Genomic DNA, 23,170 nt, shown 5'->3' with positions numbered 1-23,170 from the left:
TTTTAATAAACACAAAAATATTAATTAGTGTTTACCACTAATATGAAGTATAATGTGTTACGAAATAATCTCAAAATCACTTGTGTAAGTTAAAGCGTCTCAAAGTTATTGCCATTTAAAGTGACACAAGTCAGTTTTGAAAAAAAGAGGCCTGGTCCTTAACGCACTTCTGGGCCTGGTCCTTAACCGGATAATCAGAGATGGGAATGTGACCATAGAGTAAAAGGTCTTCTCATGTATAAGGCAAGTTTGTAGTACCAACAGCCAATTTGGATTACTCTGATGTCTTGACAGCGAAATATGGTGACCGCTAAGTGTTCTATCATTATATAGAGTAGCGGTGACTGGGGCATCCCTGTCTAACTCTGTTGGCTATAGGCAATGAAGATGACATGACCCACTCCAACATGCTTCAGGGCACTTTAAGAAACATCCAATGGACTCAGACAAACACCTTTTTAGAATTAACTGAGACCGTGCATACCATTATCCAAGAGAGTCAAGGTCTTACTCATGTTATCCCTCACTTCTCTGTAGAGGACAAATTCCACTTGACCTGTCCATATCAAGTTGGGGTGGTGGGTCAATTTTCAATAGCTTTAGCAAAAAAAAAAAAACCCTTCATATTCTTCCAATCGTAGGGTTTTTGTTTGTTTTTTTTTCTCCCCAGGGGATCAATGTCATGGCCAATTCCTGCTCAGTAAGACCTTCTGAACTTTAAAAAGTATAGGGCATGTTACAATATACTTAATGTCAGATATATCTTTGGCTAGAGGATGCTTGATTCTAGCCAACGATGAAAATATTTGTCATCGTGATCTTGTGGGTTCTGACAAGAATATTCATAATATTATAGCAACAGCACAGCCATGGATTAGATGACACTGATAAACACAAGTAAATACATACATAGTAACACAAAAACCTGTTACTTTATTAACACAAAAAAATGAAAATTTGCCAGGTCAATTTGTTTCAGACAGTCACTTCACTCTCTGTACTCTCCTCTTCTTCCTCTAGAAGGCTGTACGAGGCATGACTCTGAAATGGGCGCTGAAGAGGGTGGGCTAGCAGTCTAGCCATACAGTTGTGAAGCTCCAGAGCAGGTCCTGTCATTGTCACCTCATATTTATAACTTGTGCCTTTAGTATCCAAATTGCTAAAAAAGCCAAAAACATCCTGTCAAAGAGAAAAAAAAAAAAACATACTGATTTTTATAAATGTAAACAGGGAATAACATGTTTTAAGACATATTTGGTATAAGCACTGTGGATTGCCAGTGTTTCTTAAAGGGAGTTACTATAACTAACATCAGATAAGTGGGGTTCATGTAAATGAGAGACTTTATTTTACTGCCAAAGCTAATGGTGCAATAAAGTCAATGTACCAAAGAGATATGTTTTCCAGGGCCTACTCCATCCCTCCCCACTATGACTGACCTGTGCCCTGCTCTTTGACACTATGCGACTGAACAGTTTATTAGCATATGTAAGCTGATGACCGGCAAAATAATGAAGGGGGTGTACATCTCACCCAGACTACTAAGGTGGGTGTGATGAGAAAACTCCAGAAAGAACATTTCTCAGCAGATGACCATTGTCTGCTGAGGGTTATTTCAAAGTTACGGTTACTGGGCTGGATTTTTAGGAATGGCAGATAGGACTGGTAGTGGGACCTGTCATTCCACCCCCCTCCAGTCCACACTTTGGGGATGTTCCGGCAGCGACTCAGCTGCAGTGAGTCTCCTTGTCAAGGAGGCTTAAGAAGCCAGCTCCAGCAGCAACACTTGGGCAGAGCTTGGCTGGAGAGTGAAAGAGAGAGGTCATATTTTTGGAGCTGTGTCCTGAGCGATTCTACTGGCTTTTGGAGTTCTGTTATCCTAGGTGAGGTAACTATTCTATGTTCAGTTAGAGCCTAGCTGGGCAGGTATTTTATTTTTGTATTGTTTCCTTTTGTTGCTGCACTATATTTTTGAGTAAAAATAAAACTCTACCTTTGTTTTGGACTAAAGAAACAGGACTGACACATATCAGGGAAAAAAAATAAGTGTAACTCAGCTAAACTACTACTGGGTTCTGGATTCTGAGGTGGCCTTAAGGGTTCCACTGCCCCAGAAAATACACCACTACTTGAAATGGCACAAAATAGGTAAGTGCCACTTTACGCATTTTACATTGGTTCCAGGAGCTTTAAAGGTACCCTTCTGGTTGTGAGGTGGAACCTATATAGACCAAACTTATTTTTCCAGCATCGATGGGGATTTTGAGGACCAAACCAATGCCTTGAACTCTCATTCTTAAACAATTTTTAAAGGTAGCACATGTCAAAGTAACATCCATATGAATACCAGGACCCAATTTTTCAAGCAAAACAGTGCCCAGAGCAATACACTGTTTCTGCTGTCTTCTCTTCCCATCCAACTTGCCTCATGGTATTATGTAAACACACATCTAGCTGTCCGCACGATGTCAAATAAATTGTAATATTTCAACGCAGGCCACCTTCTTCTATTGCGTAATGGTCCAGCTATATTGTTCAATGTGCCCATTATACAAGTGTGTTCTGACACTAGCCAGTATAACTTTTTTTTTTTAACAATTGAGTAGCTCCTTTGTGAGGCTCCTCCTGTTGGAGGAGAGAAAACCAGGCTCTTCCTAGGCCAAAAAGGTGCAACTAGAATTATCCTTGCTTCTTCCCTTGATATTCGCCAATGTTCTAGGAATGAGAGAAAATGGTGAGAAGATATACAAGAGACAATGAAGCCAAGGCTGAGTCAGGGCATCCACCCCTCTTGAAAAGTCCCTCCTGGATAGAGAGAAGTAATCTGACAGTTGACAATTCAAGCTGGAGGCAAATAGGTCTAGGTATGGCATGCTCCATCTGGCTACCAGGCTTTGGAAGATTTTGGGGTTCAGTTTCCATTTGCATTCCTACTGAGGAAGTCAGCCCATGGTATTCTTGCTATACTGCTGAGAGAGAAGCCAGATTCCATTCAACCAAACCAAGGATCTGGGAGGAGACCTGAGAAAGGAAAAGGCTTATTCCCCCCAGGCTGTTCACATAGGCCACGGCTGTTGTATTGTCTGAGTGGATCTTTACATGGCAATCCTGCAAGAAGGAAGTTAAGGCCAGAAGAGCCTCCTGGATAGGTGACAGTTTCCTCAAGTTGAAAGATGTCTCTCTCACGAGGGGGTTCCAGCAGCCCTGTACCTAAGATGCTGTCAAGAAAGCGCCCCAGCCATGACGACTGGTGTCTGTGGTGACTATTATAGGGTTGTGGTGTTGCCACAGAACCCCTCTCTTGAGATTCTTCTATACCTGCTACCAACAGAGAGTTCTTGATTCTCTGGAGAATCACAATCCTCTTGTCCAGGGAAGAGAACTCCATGTTCCATAAAGATAGAAGGAACCTCTGCAGAATCTTTGTATGGGCCTGAGCCAATAAGAAGGCCGGGAGAGTGGCTGTCAAGGAACCCAGGAGATGCTTTATTTCGCTTATACAACTTGATCATGCTGAACGAAAGGTGAAGGGTGTCGATTTTCTCTTGGGGAAGAAATGAAGTCTCTAGCTGGGATTCCATTTAGAAGCAAAAAGGGGAATACCTCTGCCATAATCTTTGTAAAAACTCATTGTGCTGCAGGAAGGTCAAACAGAAGGACTTGAAACTGAAAATGCACCAGACGACCAGAGGCAATTTGGAGGAACTTCTGTGAAATCGGATGCATCAGAACATGATATTCAGCGCACTGTCAGCTTTCCAGCAGTATATAAAACCACACATGCCATACGACGTGAAAGGTCCCCTTGAAATTGTCAGAGAGAAAATTTCTTCATGCAGGACTTTTGTCACTGCCGATTTTCAGCATTTTCTAGAGACTGGCTGTAAACATATGGCAGACTACATGACCTGATTCTGCTTTGATCTAACCAATCATATCCTTTCCTCAAATGTTTTTTTCTATAAACCCACTGACATAATTCATTGACTATGTCCCATAGTGGCTCATTCACAAGGTATAATGTCACATAGCATCCCTTTCACACAGCTTAATATCCCATAGTGGCCCCTTCACACAGTATAATGTACCCGATGGTGTTTGGTACAAATATGAACTATTATACTCTGGGGTTTCTTCAGAATCCAGAGTATAATGTTCGGATGCCCAAGGGAGGTAGAAAAAAAACAAACAAACAAACAAACAAAAAAAACCTTACTTACCTCTCTTGTGCTTCAGTGCTACTTCCTTACAACTTAAAGCCCCACTCATAAATTTACTCAGAGCCCCACTTTGTCTAAAGCTGACCCTGGACATAACTTTAGCTGTGTTTACTTTAGAAATTAGATAGGTTCCTAGTTTACCCAAGTGTGTTTGTTCTAAAATTGTTCAACCCAAAATTAATCAGGAACCTGAGCTGCCGGACCCGAACACAAAACGAATCTTGAGAGGTTCACGCATTTCTAATCATCAGCACATCTACATGTGTGAACAGCATGTCCTGCCAACAATATGCAAACTGTGTGTGGTCTATACAATTATATTAATTATATAAGGCCATAAAACATATTTTTCTCACGGATTCATAAGAAATGAAGTTTCATACAGGGGGGTTCTTTCCATCAGAGGCCCACTAGATCACTACAGAAGTCTACATCTACGAAATGAAGCTATAACGTGGCCATGTGCATAAGTGTTATGTAAATTTTGCACATCATACTTAGATTTATTTAATTCTTTCACAGATATAAAGAAATACTATTGATGAATAATACAATATTGTTAGCAAATGTCTTATACACTGACCTTCCAGCTTACATCTTCCTCATCTGAACCATTATGGATATAAACAACATCAAAGAAAAAATAAGGGCACTGCAGCATTTTCTGTAGAAGAAATTCAAGACTGATTGTAATGTATGGCATGAGAGAGACACTTAGAAAATAAAGAATTTTCACATAGTGAACACATTTTTACCTTCATGGTCTCTGTCAGAGTGAGAGAAGGCTGAGAAGCTGGCCGGCTATAGATCAAAATTATCCTTACTACGTAAGGAGGGGGAATAGTCTGCACATTATCTGTAACTGGGAATTCTGTTCTCTGTTGTCTGCATGGAAAAAGTAGACCAAGTTACCAGCATAAAAATATAATTCCAACCTCAGAATCTTTAGATTTCAGTACTGTAGATTTAACCTGTAAAACTATACCAAACTACCCAAAAAGGCCAGTGTATCAGTGAAGGGTTCACTTCCAGGACATATGGCATATTACAATATCTCTAAAACGTGTAAACAATTTCAGTTAGAAAAGATATTCTCTCTCATTGAGGCCTCATTCATGATGTAAGGACTGTGCTATTCACTGACAGCTTTAAGCTTTAGAACATAGCTGCAATGTTATGTCTCTCCAATTAATAAGCTAAAACTTTATTACATTTACATGAATATTAATCATTTTAATCACTTACATTAAGTTAAAAAGGCCTTCGAGGTCTGTAAAACTGAATTAAAGAAAAGTTTATATAACTGAAGTAGACTTTGCTCGCACCATGGACAACAGCGGCACCAGATGAACACTACTGCTTGCAGAAGAGAATCCAAATATGTATTGCATTTGACAGACCAATGAACACATCTGATTGGTGCTTCTGTTTTCCCCACATTCCTGTGGGTTTCCTCAAACACTCCAACAATATAAGGATTCTGTAGGTCAAGTGACTTTCATTTTGAAACTGATCCATTAATGACTTGACAAGATAACAGGTTTATCCAACAGCAAACAAAAAAAATTGACAACAGCCCCGCCCACTCGCAAATGAAAAATTTCCCCATTGGCCAGCAAAGGTACTTACTGTAAGATGGGAGCCAAACATTTAACCCCTTAAGGACACAGCCCAAAGTGCTTTAAGGACCAGGCCTCGTTTTTCAAAACTGACGTGCCACTTTATATGGTAAATAACTTTGAGACGCCTTATCTTACACAAGTGATTTTGAGATTGTTTTCTTGTGACACATTGTACTTCATGTTAGTGTTAAAATCAAATCAATATCTGTGTATTTATTATAAAAAAAAAAAATAGGAAATTTTATAGCAATTTGCAAAAAAAAAAAAAATCACAATTTTCAAAATGTGAATTACTCTGCTTTTCAAACAGATAGTTATATCACACAAATACATGAATAAATATTATCTACCATATCTCTGCTTTACATTGGCATCATCTTTTGATTGTATTTTAATTTATTTTGGATGTTAGAAGGCTTTGAAGTGTAAGGGTGAATTCACACTATGTAAACGCGCATAAAGCAGTTTCCATTCATTTCAATGGGAGCCGGCATACGAGCGCTCCCCATAGAAATGAATGGGCTGCTTTTTTCACTCCCATTGAAGTGAATTTCTATGGGGAGTGCTCGTATGCCGGCTCCCATAGAAATGAATGGAAACTGCTTTATACGCCACTGATTCTGAACGTGTTTTACATTCAGAATAAGCTGGCGTTTACGTAGTGTGAATTCACCCTAACAGCAATTTTCCAGATTTACAAGAAAATTTCCCAAACTAATTTTTTAGGGACCACTTCAGTTCTGAAGGGGATTATAAAGGCCTATATAATAGAAACCCCCATAAATCACCCCATTTTCAAAACCGCACACCCTTTGTTTGTTAACCCTTTAAGTATTTCACGGAAATTAAAACAATACAGAGGCGAAATTTAGACATTTCATTTTTTTTCTATAATACATTCATATATCCCTGAAGTTAACACATTCCCAAAGGGTTAAAGGAAAAATTGCATCTCACATTTTGTTATGCAATGTCTCCAGGGCACAGAAATACCCCACATGTGGGTGTAAACTGATTTTTGGGCACACGGCAGCGTATGGAAGGGAAGGAGCGACACTGGGTGTTTGAAAAGCAGATTTTGTTGGCATAATTTTCAGGCACCATATCTAATTTGCAGAGCCCTTAGAGTATCAATACAAAGGAAACCCCCCCAAAAGGACCCCATTTTGGAAACTACACCCCTCACAGAATTCATCAAGGGGTATAGTGAGCATTGAGACCCCACAACCTTTTCAGAGATTTTATTAACATTGGGATGTGTAAATGAAAAATTACTAAAATGTCACTTTATCACCAAAGTTTTCATTTTCACAAGGGGTTAAAAGAATCTGCTGTATGAGAACATGGCGGGGCTTGGAATGGAAAGAGCGCTATTTGGTTTTTGGAGAGCAAATTTTGCTGGAATAGTTTACAGGTGCCATGTCACATTTGCAGGGCCCCTAGTGTACCAAAACACTGGAAACACCCAAAAGTGACCCCATTTTGTAAACTGCAACCCTCAAAAAATTTATCAGGGGTCTAATGAGCATTAGTATCCCAGACATGACTGCACAGCAGATGGTGGAGCGTGAATATATAAGCTGTGCAGAGTGCATTGGGAACACCAAATTCCCCAATAGCTCCTAAGATTGGGGGGTCACTTTGGGGGTCAGTTCTGGTATATTTTCCCTCGTAAGCTCTAAATCTGCGGTGTCCCCTGATATACGCTTATACACAGCTTATACATCCCCTTCCTGCTGCAGTCAGTTGTGTTCTAATGATTTGGTGATTTTTTTTTTGGATTTTTGTCTTAACATTGTACAAGCTATATTTGTTTTATTTTTCTGGTGATATGTCCATATAAGGGTTTGTTTTTTGCGGGATGAAATGTATTTTGTAATGACAATATTTCTGGGTGCATATAAACTATAGTATAAATTTTATTAATTCTTTCTTGGTGGATTAAAAACCTCCCCAGCAATTCTGGTGTTGCTTTTTTAACTTTTTTTTTTCCACCCAGCATAGCGTATAAGTAACATGTGACCTTTATTCTGCGGGTCAATACGATTACGGCAATACCTCAATTATATAGTTTTTTTATGCGTTACTAGTTTTGCAGAACAAAAAACAATTTGGGGAAAGAAATCAATGATTTTTGCATCGCCATCTTCTGAGATGTGTAGCATTTTTTTTTCGGTTGACAAAGTTGGTTGAGGGGTTATTATTTGTGGGACAATCTGTGCTTTTTATTGGTACTGTTTTGGGGCATGTGTGACTTTTTGATCTCGTTTTATAGCACTTTAATAAGGCAAGATGGCAAAAAGTCGTTATTTCTTTGCTTAATTAATTTATTTTTCATACACTTAAATTCTTTTTTTTTTTTTTTTTTTTTTTTTACTTTTTATTGATGTCCCACTAGGGGACCTGAACCAGTGCTCTACTGGATCGCTGATTCAGCATTATAGACGTGCAATACATTTGTATTGCAGTCTATAGAGGAAGTTACTCTATACAGACGCATAAAGTAACTTCCTCCCTTCCTGGCAGGATCAACCAGGTATGTGAGGTCTGCAGGCAGCCTGGGGTCACTGTCCGGACCCCAGGCTGCAGATACTTGATATGGCCACCCCCTGATCTCACTGCGGGGAGTGCCCAGGGGCCCCTTAAAGGGGTTGTCCCATAGCAGGGATCCTATCTATACTACTAGTTTATGTGGATTTAAGACTTTTCTAAATACATTGCTTTATCCAAACTGCTTTGTTTGGCCGCTATCTTAATTTATTCACTTCAGTGTTTACATGCGTTTCTATGACCACGGGCCCCGGGCTTATCTGCTCAGTCCCTCAATGACGTAGCTGCCTGCTCTCAGGAAGGGAGGGAGTGTTCAGAGCTGTGTATGTCTGACAAGTAACTGAGCTCCTCAGATAGGGGAGGGGGGAGGTTAGAGCTCGGAGGATTTCTAAACTCTTTATCTTCAGCTCTTCCACTTATCAGCCGGTTTAACTGAATTTGGCTGATAAGGGCTGAGAAAGGGAGTCCGTTACCTCTGTATGTAATGCAAACTGACTCAAATCCAGCTCTGCTACATCAGTTTCATACTGTAGTGGTAATGCATTTACAACAAATCCCTCATTACTGACTGCAAACATCGCAGATAGCAATGAAACCCCGCCCACCAATGTTCCGAGTAAACCAGGAAGTGAAGAGAGCACACAGCCTGCAGGTTGGTGAACAAGAGTTATGGGAATACCCCTTTAACACGGCCGAGCCCATTGGATACGGTGGACGTGTTTGCCTGCCGTATTCAAAGGGTTAAACCCCCCGATTGAAGCGCAGCTTCGATCAGGGGTTAAAGAGCAGGATGTTAGCTGTATGTTACAGCTAACTCCAATTACCGATGCCGCCGGCATTTTTAGTTTCGGTTTGAAACACTTAAGATGGGGCGGTCACTATTGACCGCCTGCACCTTAAGGGTTAAACAACGGGGGATCAGTGTTATCACTGTCCCTGCTGTTACAGCGGGAGCCTGGCTGTCAGATACAGCCTGGCTCCCATGGTGATCGCACGGGCTCTGCTTCTGAGCCTGTGCAATCTCCTTCACGTACAGAATCGTGGGAATGCGGGAACTAACCATATTCCCAGATGTGCATATATGTGAAATAGCGCTAAGGGGTTAAAGTACATATCAGCAAACAAAAGCATGACGTCTTAACACTCAGCATGCCTATGGAGGTGGTGCAGTCTACAGAATATGTCTGTGTAAACGCGTTTTCACACACAGTAGATTAGTTGCAGAAATTTCTCAGACTCCATGTACATCTATAAAGGAGCTAACTTTGGAAATGAGCTCTCTGTAGATTAACCCCTTCCCGACATGCGCCGTAATAGTACGGTGCATGTCGGGTCTGTAACTAAGGCGACCGCCCGGGAGCCGGGTGGCCGCCATAGCCGCCGGGTGTCTACTGGGACCGATCGGAGGCATTAACCCCTCCGGCGCCGCGGTCAAAGGCGCCGGAGGTGCCATTTTCCCGGTGGCGCATGGGCGCCGCCATTTTGCCCGGGATCGCCGGCTCCTGGAGCATGCTCCAGGGCCAACGTCATGTTGCCATGACAGCCGGGAGCCTGTACAAGGCTCCCAGGCTTGTCTGCAAATTCTCTCTTTTGCAGGCTGGTCTATGCTATATTGTAATGCATTGCATTAGTGATCAGACCCCCTGGGGTTCAACACCCCTAGGGGGTCTAATAAATGCAAAAAAAAAAAATGAAAAAAAAAAGTAAAAAAAAATATAAAAAGTATTAAAAGTTCAAATCACCCCCCTTTCCCTAGAACACATATAAAAGTAGTTAAAAACTGTGAAACATATACGTTAGGTATCCCCGCGTCCGAAATCGCCCGCTCTACAAATCTATAAAAATATTTTTCCTGTTCGGTAAACGCCGTAGTGGGAAAAATAGTCAAAAGTGCCAAACCGCCGGTTTTTCACTGTTTTGATTCTGATAAAAATTTGAATAAAAAGTGATCAAAGCAATAACATTTCCCGAAAATGGTAGAACTAAAAAGTACACCCGGACCAGCAAAACAAGACGCCCTATGCATTTCCGTACACAGACGTATAAAAAAAGTTACGGCCGTCGGAATATGGCGACTTATAGAAAAAAAAAAATTTAACACAGTTTTGGATTTTTTTTAAGGGGTCAAAATGTAAATAAAACCCTATAAATTTGGTATCCCTGGAACCGTACCGAAACACAGAATATAGGGGACATGTCATTTTGGCTGCATAGTGAACGCCGTAAAACCAAAGCCCGTAAGAAAGTCGCAGAAATGCATTTTTTTCTTCAAATCCACCCCATTCTGAATTTTTTTCCTGCTAGAATAATTAATGGTGGCATCATGAAGAAAAATTTGTCCTGCAAAAATTAAAACCTCATATGGCTCTGGGAGTGGAGAAATAAAAAAAGTTATGGGGTTTAGAAGGAGGGGAGTCAAAAACGAAAATCAAAAAATGCCATCGGCAGGAAGGGGTTAATGCATGATAGAAGAAAAAGCTCAAAACTAGATGAAATATGGATATTCTGAACACAATTATATAGTGAAGCGGATCATGAGTGCCTAAACCTTAGGCAACATACTATTACAGAGCAGCTGCCTGGGTCTTATGATAATGCACCATAATAGTACAGTGCCATGTTCCTTGGTCATTGTGTCCCCAGACCCACTGCTAGACCAGAGTTATCACCTGTATGTAGCATATAGGTGATCTAGCGCCTCATAAGGGGCGAGAATAGGGCTGTCCGCAATGAGAATATGCTGTTGCCCAAAAAAGATGCAGAGTCTGTTTCAAAAGGGGAATAAAGAAAGACAATAATAAAAAAACAAAAAACAAAAACGGTTTATGGGAATTCTGCCCTACAAATAGTATGCTCTCTCTTCCGAGTCCTGCTGTGTGCCCATACGCAAGTTTATTTCCACAAGTGAGATATTTCTGTAGTCGGTAGAAATTAGTTAGCAAATTGGGAGTGCATTTTCTACTTTAATCCCTTATGGAAATGAGAAAAATGGGGTTAAAGCAACATTTTATTTGAGAATATATCATGTTCCAAATTTACTGCTCAAGACTGTGAATCATCTGTGAGGTCCAAATGCTCACTATACCCCTTGATAATTTTTTTTGAGAGTTCTAGTTTACAAAATGGGGTCATATGTTGGGAGTTTTATTATTATGACACCTTAGGGGCTTTGCAAATGTGACATGGTTAAGGAAAACTATAACAAATTCTGCCCTGCAAAAACTGTTCTGTCCCAATGTATACCCATATATTAGTTTACATCCACATGTGGGGCATTTCTGTAGTTGGGAGTAAATGCTTAAATTGTGGGGTGCATTTTTATTTTAACTCCTTGTGGTAATACAAAAATGGGTGTTAAAGTAACACTGTACAGAAAAAAAAAAAAAAATGAATGTTGCTTTCCATTTTACTTTCCCAATTCTGCATAACACATGAAAGGTCAAAGTGTTCACAATGCCCCTTAATAAATTGCTTTTGAGGGGTCTAGTTTGCAAAATTGGTTCACATTTTAAGGGTTTCCAATGCTTTGGCACCTTGGAGACCATGCAAATGGGACATGGTGTCTGAAAACTATTCCAGCAAAATCTGGCCTCCAAAAGCCAATTAGCACTCTCTCTTTTCCAAATGCTGCCATATGCCTGTACATCAGTGTACCAGCACATATGAGATATTGGTGTACTCCGGGGAGTGCAACAAAATGTGAGGTGCAATTTCTCTTTTAACCGCTTGTGAAAATGAAATAAATTTTTCGTTTTCAAGTCTTGACAGTAAAAAATTCTGTGACACACCTGTGATTGAAGTTTGATTGAAACAAAGCAGAGATATGGTAAATTATATTTATGAAGTAATTTGGGTAGTATGACTTTCTATATGAAAAGGCATGCAATTTCAGATTTTGAAAATTGCATTATTTTTCCAAATTTTACCAAATTTCCTATTTTTTCTATAATCAAAGACAAAATATATTGACCAAAAGTTACCACTGACACATTGTACTTTGTGTCAGTGGTAACTTTTGTTCGATATGTTTTGTCTCAGTCTCAGAATCACTTTGATAACTTAAAGCGTCTCAAAGAAATTACCACATAAAGTGACATGTCAGATTTGAGATATCCTTTTGAGCTGCATTCCAAGGGGTTAAACTGAAAAATGGAGATGATCCAGCATTATTAATAAGAGTTTTTCTGCTCAAAACGTGTAAGTGAATGCAGGCCTCTGCTACTTGGTTTTAATGATGCATTAAAACTTGCAATTTATTAGGTCCAATCTCCAGTGCTGGATCATCAGATCCAGATTAATGCATGGTTTTCAAAGAAACCAAAGGGCATGATCTGGAAACAATAGCCAAGCTGGAATAACTTCTCAAAAAGGAAGAAGGTCCCATCTGCAAACAGTAGCTTTGAGGTTGTTGCCTCGCATCAGTACAGAGCCAGGTAGTGGCTCGCTTTGAGAGAGATCAAGACATGGCTCAAAACGGGTAATATGTCTCATTAGGGAGAGACAGTTCAGGGATTTATTAGACCATGCATGTGCTGCTAAGAATTCTGGGTAATGAATATGCAAATAAAACCTCATTGTTGGAAAAGGAGAATGAACTCCTAGATAGCTCAAAGAAACCTAAGGACATACTCTAATGAGAAGCAACCACCTCAAAACAGCTGTCTGTGGAGTTGTCCTAGTTATCTTGGCTGTAATTGCCCTATCATGCCTTTAGGTTTCTTTGAAAACCATTGCATTAATCTATAAAGAGCTACCTTGCAAAAAGTAGCGCTGGAACTCATTCCTAGGTCACAATATCTGCCTCAGGGGCCAAAAAATGTCCTCCCAATGCAGCTTTTTCATCCGTCACTTACAACAATGTGGTCTGCTGGGCTCTGTATGGAACCACAATTTTAGCGGCCCGCATATTCGTTATTTTAGTCCTCTGACAGAACAGCACAGTGGACACATGACGCTAGTGTGAACCTAGCCTCATCTGCATATTAATTATTCCAGCCAAAACATGTGTGGCATAGCCAATTTTGCAGCAGACAAGGAAGAGCAGGTAATGGAAGAAGATGGCTACACATGAATGGATATTTTGTGTAACACTTCTGGGGATTGTAAAAACAACATTCCTTAAAAGAGGACCTTTTACCACTTATGTAAAGGATACTGAATGATTCGCAGACATTAGTCTCCAGGTCATAGAGGCAACTACATACTTCTCGGGGGTCTGAAGTAAATCCAGAGAGCTTGAAAATATTAAAAAGCAGAAACCAGAATATAAGACCAAAATAAGCAATACCAAATCTAAAAACTGGGACATTTCCAACCCAAGGCCGGGGCCCCACAGACCGGAAACGCCGTGATTTGCCCGCAGCAGGGATGCTGCGGGAAAAATCGCGGTGTTGTACAGTGCAGGCAAAGTGGATGGGATTCGTGCGAATCCCATCCCCACTTTGCAGAAAAGATTGCAGCACGGACACGCTGCAATTTGCAAAGCCGGTTGCGGCTTTGCAAATCGCAGCATGTCAATGATATCTACAGAAACGCCAGCGTTTATAGATATAATGTTAAAGAGCACCTTTCACCAGATTGGGCACAGGCAGTTCTATATACTGCTGGAAAGCTGACAGTGCGCTGAATTCAGCGCACTGTAGGCTTTCCCGATCTGTGCCCCGGGTAAAGTGTTATTGGTCCCGGTACCGTAGCGCTTTACAGTCAGAAGGGCGTTTCTGACAGTTAACCAGGGCCGCCCTTCTGCCCAGCAGCGCCTATCGCGCTGTACAGTATGAGTATTATCAGGAGAGGGAGAGGAAGGGGGGGGGGGGGGGGAGTTCCTCCCCGCCCCACAGTACAGTGCGATAGGCGCTGCTGGGCAGAAGGGCGTCCCTGGCTGTCAGAAACGCCCTTCTGACTGTAAAGCGCTACGGTACCGGGACCGATAGCGCTTTACCCGGGGCACAGATCGGGAAAGCTGACAGTGCGCTGAATTCAGCGCACTGTCAGCTTTCCAGCAGTATATAGAACTGCCTGTGTCCAATCTGATGAAAGGTCCTCTTTAAAGAGAAAGTCCACAGAGAAAAACTCTGTCAACTCTTAAAAGCGCTGTGGAAAGAACCGCAATGCGTTCACGCAGCGGTTCGTCCCGCAGCGCTTTAGTGCTGCGGATATGGCCTGTGGGGCCTTAGCCTAAGTCGGTTTTTACAAGGAAAAAAAAAAAAGTTTCAATTTAGGATTAGTGGGAGTCCAACACTCAGGACCCCAAAAATCAGTTGTCAGAGGCTGCAGCCTCTACATTGCATATTACACACTATGTTGTACAATGAATTGTAGCTGTCCTTGTTGAAGCACTTCAGCTCCTTACACTTGATTGGCATTGAGCTGAAACAAACTGAAATCTTGGAATTTTCAGTCTGACCACTGAGCATCTTGATAGTCCTGAGAGTATAGATCACTCTTCAGCAGTCATCTTATTATCAAAGTCAAGATTACAACTCAGAAAAATAGGGTTGGTAATCCAATTTATATGATAACCTTATTTAATCTTTATTGGCTTTCCATGTTGATCAGAAGCAGTACTGTTAGATAACACATGGCTAAAACCCTTTCAATCAGGCTGGATGGCAAACACAGAGACTATGACCAGTGGTTCTTAACCAGGGTTTGATAGAACCCTAGGCCATATGCACGGTTCATTTTGTGTACCAGTAAAAAAAACATATACCTAGGTCTTGAATTTGGAAAAAAAAAATCATATTTGATTTATGACTAAAGAAGGGTTCAGTGAATGTGCATATGAAACTGGTGGGTTCGGTACCTCAAACAAGGTTAAGAACCACTGGACTAGACACAGCTGTCCGTTATGATTCACTTTTTTTTAGTTTTAGTTTTCATTAGTTACCAAAGACATGATACATTCCCTGTGACATTGTATATCTGTCATTAAGCTCAGTAACCATTCTTTAAATTGTCAAATATTGGCTTTCCTTGCCTTTACTTACCCACATAGCTTCATTATTAGCAACTACAAGTGCAAATTCATGTCTCTTGTCGATCTTGTGCTTGGTGCGGACAAACATCTCAATCATTTTTTGTGAAGAATTGAGGGCATTGGTTTTGGCTCTAAGGGAAAAAACAAAACAAAACACATTTTTAGCTCCATAGTTCATCAAAATCACATCTGGCACAATATTTCCATAGACAGCCTACCCATTGAATGATTCCAGTTTCTGAGAAGACATTTCTTCTGACAAATCCAGACAGATGATCTAAAGAAGGCAAGTTGAAGAATTACAGCCAAATCACTATAGAAACATGACAATATGCTATGAACCAGACAGTGGAAGAGATTTCTGTTTTGAGACCATGCAGTACATCAGAATACCACCAACACCAAGGTTAGGCTTAAAGGACAATTGCCACTAATATTTTAATTTGTAGACAATTAAAAGTTACCCAATTTTTGTAAATAAAAATAAATAAAAATCTGCAGGTTCTCTCAAATCATCTTAGTGGTGACTCATGTACTCATTGTGTGCAGCTTATCATCAGGTGAACATTCTACTTACCATATTTAGATCAGTTTTGTGGTGAGTTAAGGGGGCATTCACACTACCGTTGGTGACCGTCAGTAGTGTCCGTTGCTATCGTCCCTTACAAGATTTTAGCAATGGACACTAGCTGAACCATCACAAATCTGTTAAAATTTTCATCGATTTCAATGGGCTTTTACCTTGTGTCTGTTAGTGACCGATAGTGTCCAGTATATACCCAATCCTTCAGATGTCTGATTTTTTTTTTTTTAGGGACAAAAAATCCTACATGCAGGTCAGTTTGTGTCAGTTAAAAAAACGGATTCGTGATGGATGTCAGGCGTCCGTTATTTTTTTCACAATGAAGTCTATGGATAATGGACGGACAGCCATCAGTTACTCTCCGTTTTTTTTCTATGCATGCTCAGAAAACAGAAACAAATTTAAAAAAAAAAGGACAGAGTAAAAAAAACACACTAACTGATAGTAATGTGTCTTTTTTTAACTGATTTATTAAATGAATCAGTTAAAAAATGGACACAATAACATCAGTTAGTATCCATTAATGTCTGCTATGATAGGTGTCTGGTTTTTTTAATGGACACCTTCATAACAGAATCCAAAAGTAGTGTGAACCCTGCCTAAGGAGATTATGACTGGATTTCTGAGAAGTGCCAGATCATAGAAAGTTCCTAAATTCATGGTTGTATCCTCTGGCAACTCATCAAGACAAAAGACATCGGTCATCACTGTAATGGTTGGGGGGGGGGGGAAATCTTTTACTCCCCCCCCTTTCATTTTTTTTTTTTTTTTTTTTTTTCTCCAATTCAGAAAGACTCTCTCTTTGGTACGGTTGTTAAGCCCTATACCTTCCATGATGTCCAATTGCCAAATATCAATTGGATAAATATCTCCTCTCAAAATATTTCATTATTAAAGTAGGCAATAATGTTTAAGTTTTAATTATCTGAAAATTTAACTATGTTCATGGAAAACGCCTTGAGGCCGGGGCCCCGTGGGAAAAATTGCAGTGTTTTACAGTCAAAGCAATGTGGATAGGATTCTAGCAAATACTATGCTCACTTTGCAGTATAAACCGCAGTGCGGACACGCCACGATTTCCAAAACCGGTCCGGTTTTGGAGATCACAGAATGTCGATTATACCTACGGAAACGCCAGCGATTTTCCCACTGGTATAATCGAAACAAAGTCCGCAGAGGGAACTACTGCCAAGTTTTTGTCTGAAGTGCAGCAGGAAGAACAGCGATGCGTTGTCACTGTGGTTTTTCCTGCAGCGCTTTTTTTGCTGTAGGACACCCTATGAGGCCTTAGCCTTAATCCAATAAATAAAAATTTGCTATAACAGACACTAAGTTCCCTATTTCCACCACACCAAACAATGTACACCTCTAACACCAATCAACCTTTCTTGGAAATAAATGGCGAGCTCCACAAAATCTATCCATGGATGTTCAGTAGTAGCTAGGGTGGAAAAAGTATTATTCACAAAGAGAGGTGCAAAGTACGTATAGCTTTTTGGGAAGAAACGAAAAAAGGACCTTTCACCACCTCCACCTTTTCAATAGTTGCCACTCCACTCATTTCAGCGCAACTGGAACTGTTTTTTTCTCTAGCACCCAAAATTTTCGAGCAATCATTTCTGTTAGTTTCAGCACAATTATTCTGTCTGTCTTCTCCAGCTCTTCTGGCAAAGAACATAAATAACTGTACTGATGGATTTGGAACGGTGGAGAAAAAATTCCAACTGCGCAGTAAGTGGAACGGCACCTATTGAAGGATGCAAAGGATGGAGGTGGTAAAAAGTCCTTTTTAAAAATGTGCAAAGAAACCATTTCAACCATCATTTAGCCCCATGCACACAACTGAGTGTGCCATACAACACGGGGCAGAGTTTGCAGTGAAATGCATTCGTATGACACTCAGAGTGACATCCGAGGGCATTCTGTGATGTACTCATCTCTCTAGGGCAGCGGTCCTCAAACTATGGCCCGCGGGCCACATGCGGCCCGCCGAGGACATTTATCCGGCCCGCCGCATGTGGCCCGCGCTGTCGTCTGGATCGCTCACTAACGGGGAATCCAATTCCCCGTTAGTGAGTGGATCGCCGCTTTCAGTTGTATGTGCATTTGCACATACAACTGAAAGCTGTCAGGGGCCGCCCGACCGCGGCCTACACTGATGGCTGATGGAAGAGAGTGACCTCTGCCCCCGAGGCAGGCCCAATGACGTCATCGCTCCTGCAGTCTGGAAGGAGGAGGACGCACCACGGCAGCTCTTCATGGGTAAGTAGGACAGTGTGTGTGTGATTGTACTGATGAGCATATAATACGGGGGGGGAGGGTACTCCCCCCACTGTATTATATGCTCATTAGTACCCTCCCTCCACTGTATTATATGCTCATCAGTACCCTCCCCCCCACTGTATTATATGCTCATCAGCATATAATATAGTGGGGGGAGGGTACTAATGAGCATATAATACAGTGGGGGGAGGGTACTAATGAGCATATAATACAGTGGGGGGGTACTGATGAACATATAATACAGTGAGGGGTACTGATGAGCATATAATACAGGGGGGGGGTAGTGATGAGCATATAATACAGTGGGGGGAGGGTACTGATGAGCATATAATACGGGGGGGGGGTTAGTGATGAGCATATAATACAGTGGGGGGAGGGTACTGATGAGCATATAATACAGTGGGGGGAGGGTACTGATGAGCATATAATACAGGGGGGGGAGTAGTGATGAGCATATAATACAGTGGGGGGAGGGTACTGATGAGCATATAATACAGGGGGGGAGTAGTGATGAGCATATAATACAGTGGGGGGAGGGTACTGATGAGTATATAATACAGGGGGGGAGTAGTGATGAGCATATAATACAGTGGGGGGAGGGTACTGATGAGCATATAATATAGTGGGGGGGTACTGATGAGCATATAATACAGGGGGGGCTAGTGATGAGCATATAATACAGGGGGGGTACTGATGAGCATATAATACAGTGGGGGGAGGGTACTGAGGAGTATATAATACAGTAGGGGGTACTGAGGAGTATATAATACAGTGTGTGTGTGGGGGGGTATTGAGGAGTATACAATACAGTGGGGGGTACTGAGGATTATACAATACAGTGTGTGTGGGGGGGTACTGAGGAGTATACAATACAGTGGGGGGTACTGAGGAGTATACAATACAGTGTGTGGGGGGGGTACTGAGGAGTATATAATACAGTGGGGGGTAATGAGGAGCATATAATACTGTGGGGTGGGGGCATACTGAGGAGCAGGGGTGAACCTAGCCTTTTTGCCACCTGAGGCAAAATATTTTGGCCCTCCAGTGTTTTGAGGGACAGTGAACTGGCCCTGTGTTTGAAAAGTTTGAGGACCCCTGCTCTAGGGGCTCTGTTCCGATGACAAGGAGCAGGGTAAGACCTGCTTTATGTTCACTGGTACGGAACCAACCATCAGAATCCCCATTGGAGGAGCATTGGGCCTATACATTCTGTTGGTTGTATGCATTAGGCCTTATTGCTTAAATATGTTCCTCTAGAATTATTACAAATTCTTAATAAATTTGGGATCTTATTTCTGTTACACACCACTTTTTCAGGACAGTTCACCCTTGGAGTTTTGACTTGGAATTCTACAGCGGGAGGAATGATACAACTTGGGGGAGCAGTGACCGGTTGGGAAGGATCTTCTGTCTGTGCTGCTTCACCCTCTCCCTCACTTCGGCTGCCCACTATAGGCTGTGGCGGTACTTCCCGGTCTTCAGCCCCCTCTGGGTTAGAACGTGTACGTGGTCTCTGTTCCAGTGTTCTTTCGCCATCTTCTGCAGGCTCTGAGGTATCCATGTTGCACGTCTCCTCTGTAGGGCTATCCAGCTTGGTAGTTGGATGTTTAGCCACCAATGGATATCAGCAAATGGGATACTGACCCTATGATACAAGAGATGTGTATTATAACATTGTGTCATTTACATTACCTTAAAGATATCTTCGTATGAACCACACCAGTGGCATAACTACCGGGGTAGCAGCGGTAGCAGCTGCCACAGGGCCCCGGGACATTAGGGGCCCGGCGACAGCCTCTACCGCTGCATTTTTTTTTTCTTAATCAGCCTTTACCGGCTGGAGTTACTCCAGATGGTAACAGTCCCTATTTACTTACCGATCCTGGCAGGGGCTGAGATCGATAAGTGACGCCGCGGGCTCCACAAACACTATTATATTCGGGGGTCTTTTCAGACTCCTGAGTATAATGATCGGAGACCGAGGAGAGGTAAGGAAACATAAAAAAAAACAGTGTTACTTACTAGAGATGAGCGAACACTGTTTGGAACAGCACTGTGTGTAGGGGCCACTATGGGGCATAATACTGTGTGCAAGGGCCACTATGGGGCATAACATTGTGTGTAGGGGCCACTATGGGGCATAATAGAGCACACATGAATGGCTTTGTATTACAGTGGATCATCTCAATATCCCATTTATTTTTCATTTCACAGCGTGATGGGATCCACATTTCTTGCTTACCAATAAGAGAAAATGTAAATGAAAATACTACTTAAAATTGATATTCTGTGTTTGTACTTCGCTCTCTAGTTCAATACACTATTGTGAAGCCTCACAACGCAATGTTCTAGATTTGAGAGTAAACATAGGAAATTGATTTTTATATCATTGTGCAGCTAGTGATCACCTCTGTAACTTGGTCCACACATCTCTATATTTTCAACAGCATCCAAATCCATTAATAAATTTTAACCATGTATTTTGTAGGTATCAGCAAGTTTTGCTTTAAACATTATCCTGGTGCATATGTATTGGGCTTTGTTTTACTGGGAAAATACAACAGGTTTTTTTTTTCCCCCTTCCACATTCAATACAACACTGGGGCACCTATATGAAGAGGACAGTCTGTAAATCACACTTTATGCCATAGGAAAACCCATCTTTATTTTTCTACCATTGTTTATGAACAACAGACTTCATCTTTAGACAGTAGGGTAGGGGGACATGTTCAGTTGGGATGTTACGAGGTGAGACAAGCAACAGAATTCAGTGTACGTGGAAGAGGATTAGTACTGCTTTACTGTCAATTATTGAGGGAGAAGTCCATTTCACCTCAGCAAAGGGACAGAGCCCTGTATGGCTAAATAATCTCTGATGTGATTACCTCCACCTGCACTATAAGACATTGTCAACATTAGCTATGATAGAACGCCATCATGTGAGCCTAAGGTGTGAGAACACACAGCAAAATCTCGTTTCTAATCCAAACCCTCCAGAAAAACCTCAACAACAAAAATGAATCAGTGCGTCACGGCCAGCTGTACAAGGCACGAGATGATGCTAGGTAAGCAGACTGGAGGGAGCACAGAGGACGCGACAAAGGCCAATGGGTTGTTTGGATGTGACAACAAGTGAAACAATGTTTACCGATCTGGTCTGTGACTGTGATAGGAGAGAGAATTGTGGGTATGTTCTGTTGAACTTCATATTAGTATTGCTGAAGAGCTTACCCAACTCATCGCTCTCACAATTTTATGCTTGGTTGTTACATCTTCTTCAAACATACAAATTTAACAGAAAGAACGTGTTTTCCCAGAGTTGACTCTTTTTCACCAAATCTCTATATTTTAAAATACTGTGACTCTGTGAAAAACATGTATCCATGTGTTGTCTATGGTTTTCATGGGCTCGCAGACTAGCATAGGGGCAATTGGTCTGCAAATCGTACCAAAACAGGACATCTCCATTTTTTTCCCCAGACTCACGGTTCATGAAAAAAATGTTCATATATATGAATACAAGATCAGCAAGACTGTGCGCTGTTTGTGGTAAAGTCGGACAGGTGAATAAGGTCTAGGGCTGGAATGCAGCCAGAATCTGGTAATGGCAAATTTAGTTATCAAGCCACAAGCTTTAATTCAGGGTGACATTGCTAATAAGGGAACAGAAGCCATAGTGCTGGCTCCCGGGTGAGGTTTTAGCAGAATTGACTGAACTGTTTACTGTCTTGTTAACGGTCGGATTTATTGGTTTGGATGCAAGGCAATTTTAAGTAAAAAAGAAAGTTTTCATTGTGTTTTTAACAACACAGTGCAAGGAGATGGATGCAAATGGACGGGGTTCCTTAGCTTACACTGTGTCACTCCTAGAGCAACATGCAGCAACCGTGTGCGTGTCGCCGGACCATGACTAAACAACATAGACAGCACCTGGATGACATCTGTGTGCCATATAGGCCTCTATTGATTGAGGTGAGGGAGCATGAGCCATAAAAAGGACAGGGATAGAACCAGTTATGAATTTAGTTCCTAGCCCCATACATGGGAAATGCACATTGTTTTTGAATGGGGCTACAGAAATAAATGGGTCAGTGTAAAAACTGGCGAGCACACTGACAGTGCACACAGTGCATAGGCCTTAATGCGGGCCAGAAACCTGCAGGAACTGTGCTCCTTCAAGACTGCTAAAGGTGTAAAACCTATAGTAGGTTACAACCTAAGAGGAAGGCTTTATTACCCCATACAGAGGCAGGAACAACCATTTCTATGGATAACCCATATCATGACCCCACAGACTGGAACCATCTATAGCATGAATGGGCCCTTGTACACAAAGCAACAGCCATGGCTACAGACCATATAGCTCGTCTCCCCCTATTATCAGACGTCACGTGCTCCACTCTCCGAATCACTCCGCCGCACTACTTACCTCTGAATGACCCTCGGGCTCGCCTTACTGCAGCAGCGGAAGCTTATGCCTCAAGCCTCTTTGCTTCTACAATGCTACACACAAGATGCAGACATATTAGAACAGGAAGTGTCTGTAGGGAGTGGTGGATTATGGGAATTGTAGTTTAGCGTGCGGCGCGTTACGGAGTGAATGTGTTTACACTGTGATGGCATATGAAGAGTTACTATCATGGGAGTTGTCAGTCAGGTTTACCGACCGTATACTCTTGGCTTCTGTCTTTCTTATCATGCTGAAATAAATTCACAAGTGAATGCTATTCTCATGCACACGCAGGGGGCCATGTGACGGGACAGAAGTGCTAACACTGTGATAGGGAGAATTTACACGGTTTCCTTTGTAAAAAAACAACAGATTTTTTTCCCCTAAAACATTCTGAAGTCTTTCTACAAATGATTTTAGCTTCATTTATTTGTCCAGCGCCTTGTTTTTTCAGCTAGCTGCACTTAACCCCTTACTGCCAGTGAT

General features: G+C 41.6%; 1 protein-coding gene across 2 annotated transcripts; it reads right to left on the bottom strand.

Moving 5' to 3' along the window:
• Positions 1 to 921: 921 nt before the first annotated feature.
• Positions 922 to 22,761, bottom strand: BABAM1 (BRISC and BRCA1 A complex member 1). 2 transcript variants are annotated; one of them, XM_075264198.1, is made up of 9 exons: positions 22,657 to 22,761; positions 19,541 to 19,873; positions 15,587 to 15,645; positions 15,379 to 15,499; positions 13,548 to 13,626; positions 5,466 to 5,490; positions 4,976 to 5,105; positions 4,804 to 4,884; positions 922 to 1,179 (listed from the first exon to the last, which is right to left on the bottom strand). In XM_075264198.1, the coding sequence occupies exons 2-9, from the start codon at positions 19,793 to 19,795 to the stop codon at positions 976 to 978; spliced, it is 954 nt and encodes a 317-aa protein (XP_075120299.1). In that variant the 5' UTR covers positions 19,796 to 19,873; positions 22,657 to 22,761; the 3' UTR covers positions 922 to 975. The 2 variants fall into 2 exon arrangements, with proteins under 2 accessions (XP_075120299.1, XP_075120289.1); XM_075264188.1 differs by having other exon boundaries at positions 19,541 to 19,879; positions 22,664 to 22,761.
• Between the last annotated feature and the right edge of the window lie 409 nt (positions 22,762 to 23,170).

This window comes from Leptodactylus fuscus, chromosome 1 (genome assembly GCF_031893055.1).
Source record: "Leptodactylus fuscus isolate aLepFus1 chromosome 1, aLepFus1.hap2, whole genome shotgun sequence".
In the NCBI taxonomy this organism is placed as follows: Eukaryota; Metazoa; Chordata; class Amphibia; order Anura; family Leptodactylidae; genus Leptodactylus; species Leptodactylus fuscus.
Note: the sequence above shows the minus strand (reverse complement) of the source record. Positions and strands in the feature narration are given on the sequence as shown.

Coding starts and splice junctions, on each gene's coding strand:
- BABAM1 (XM_075264198.1), bottom strand. CDS start 19,795: ATGGATACCTCAGAGCCTGCAGAAGATGGCGAAAGAACACTGGAACAG. Junction 4,885..4,975: donor CTCTGACAGAGACCATGAAG/GTAAAAATGTGT, acceptor TTTCTTCTACAG/AAAATGCTGCAGTGCCCTTA. Junction 1,180..4,803: donor AGGAAGATGTAAGCTGGAAG/GTCAGTGTATAA, acceptor TCTCTTTGACAG/GATGTTTTTGGCTTTTTTAG.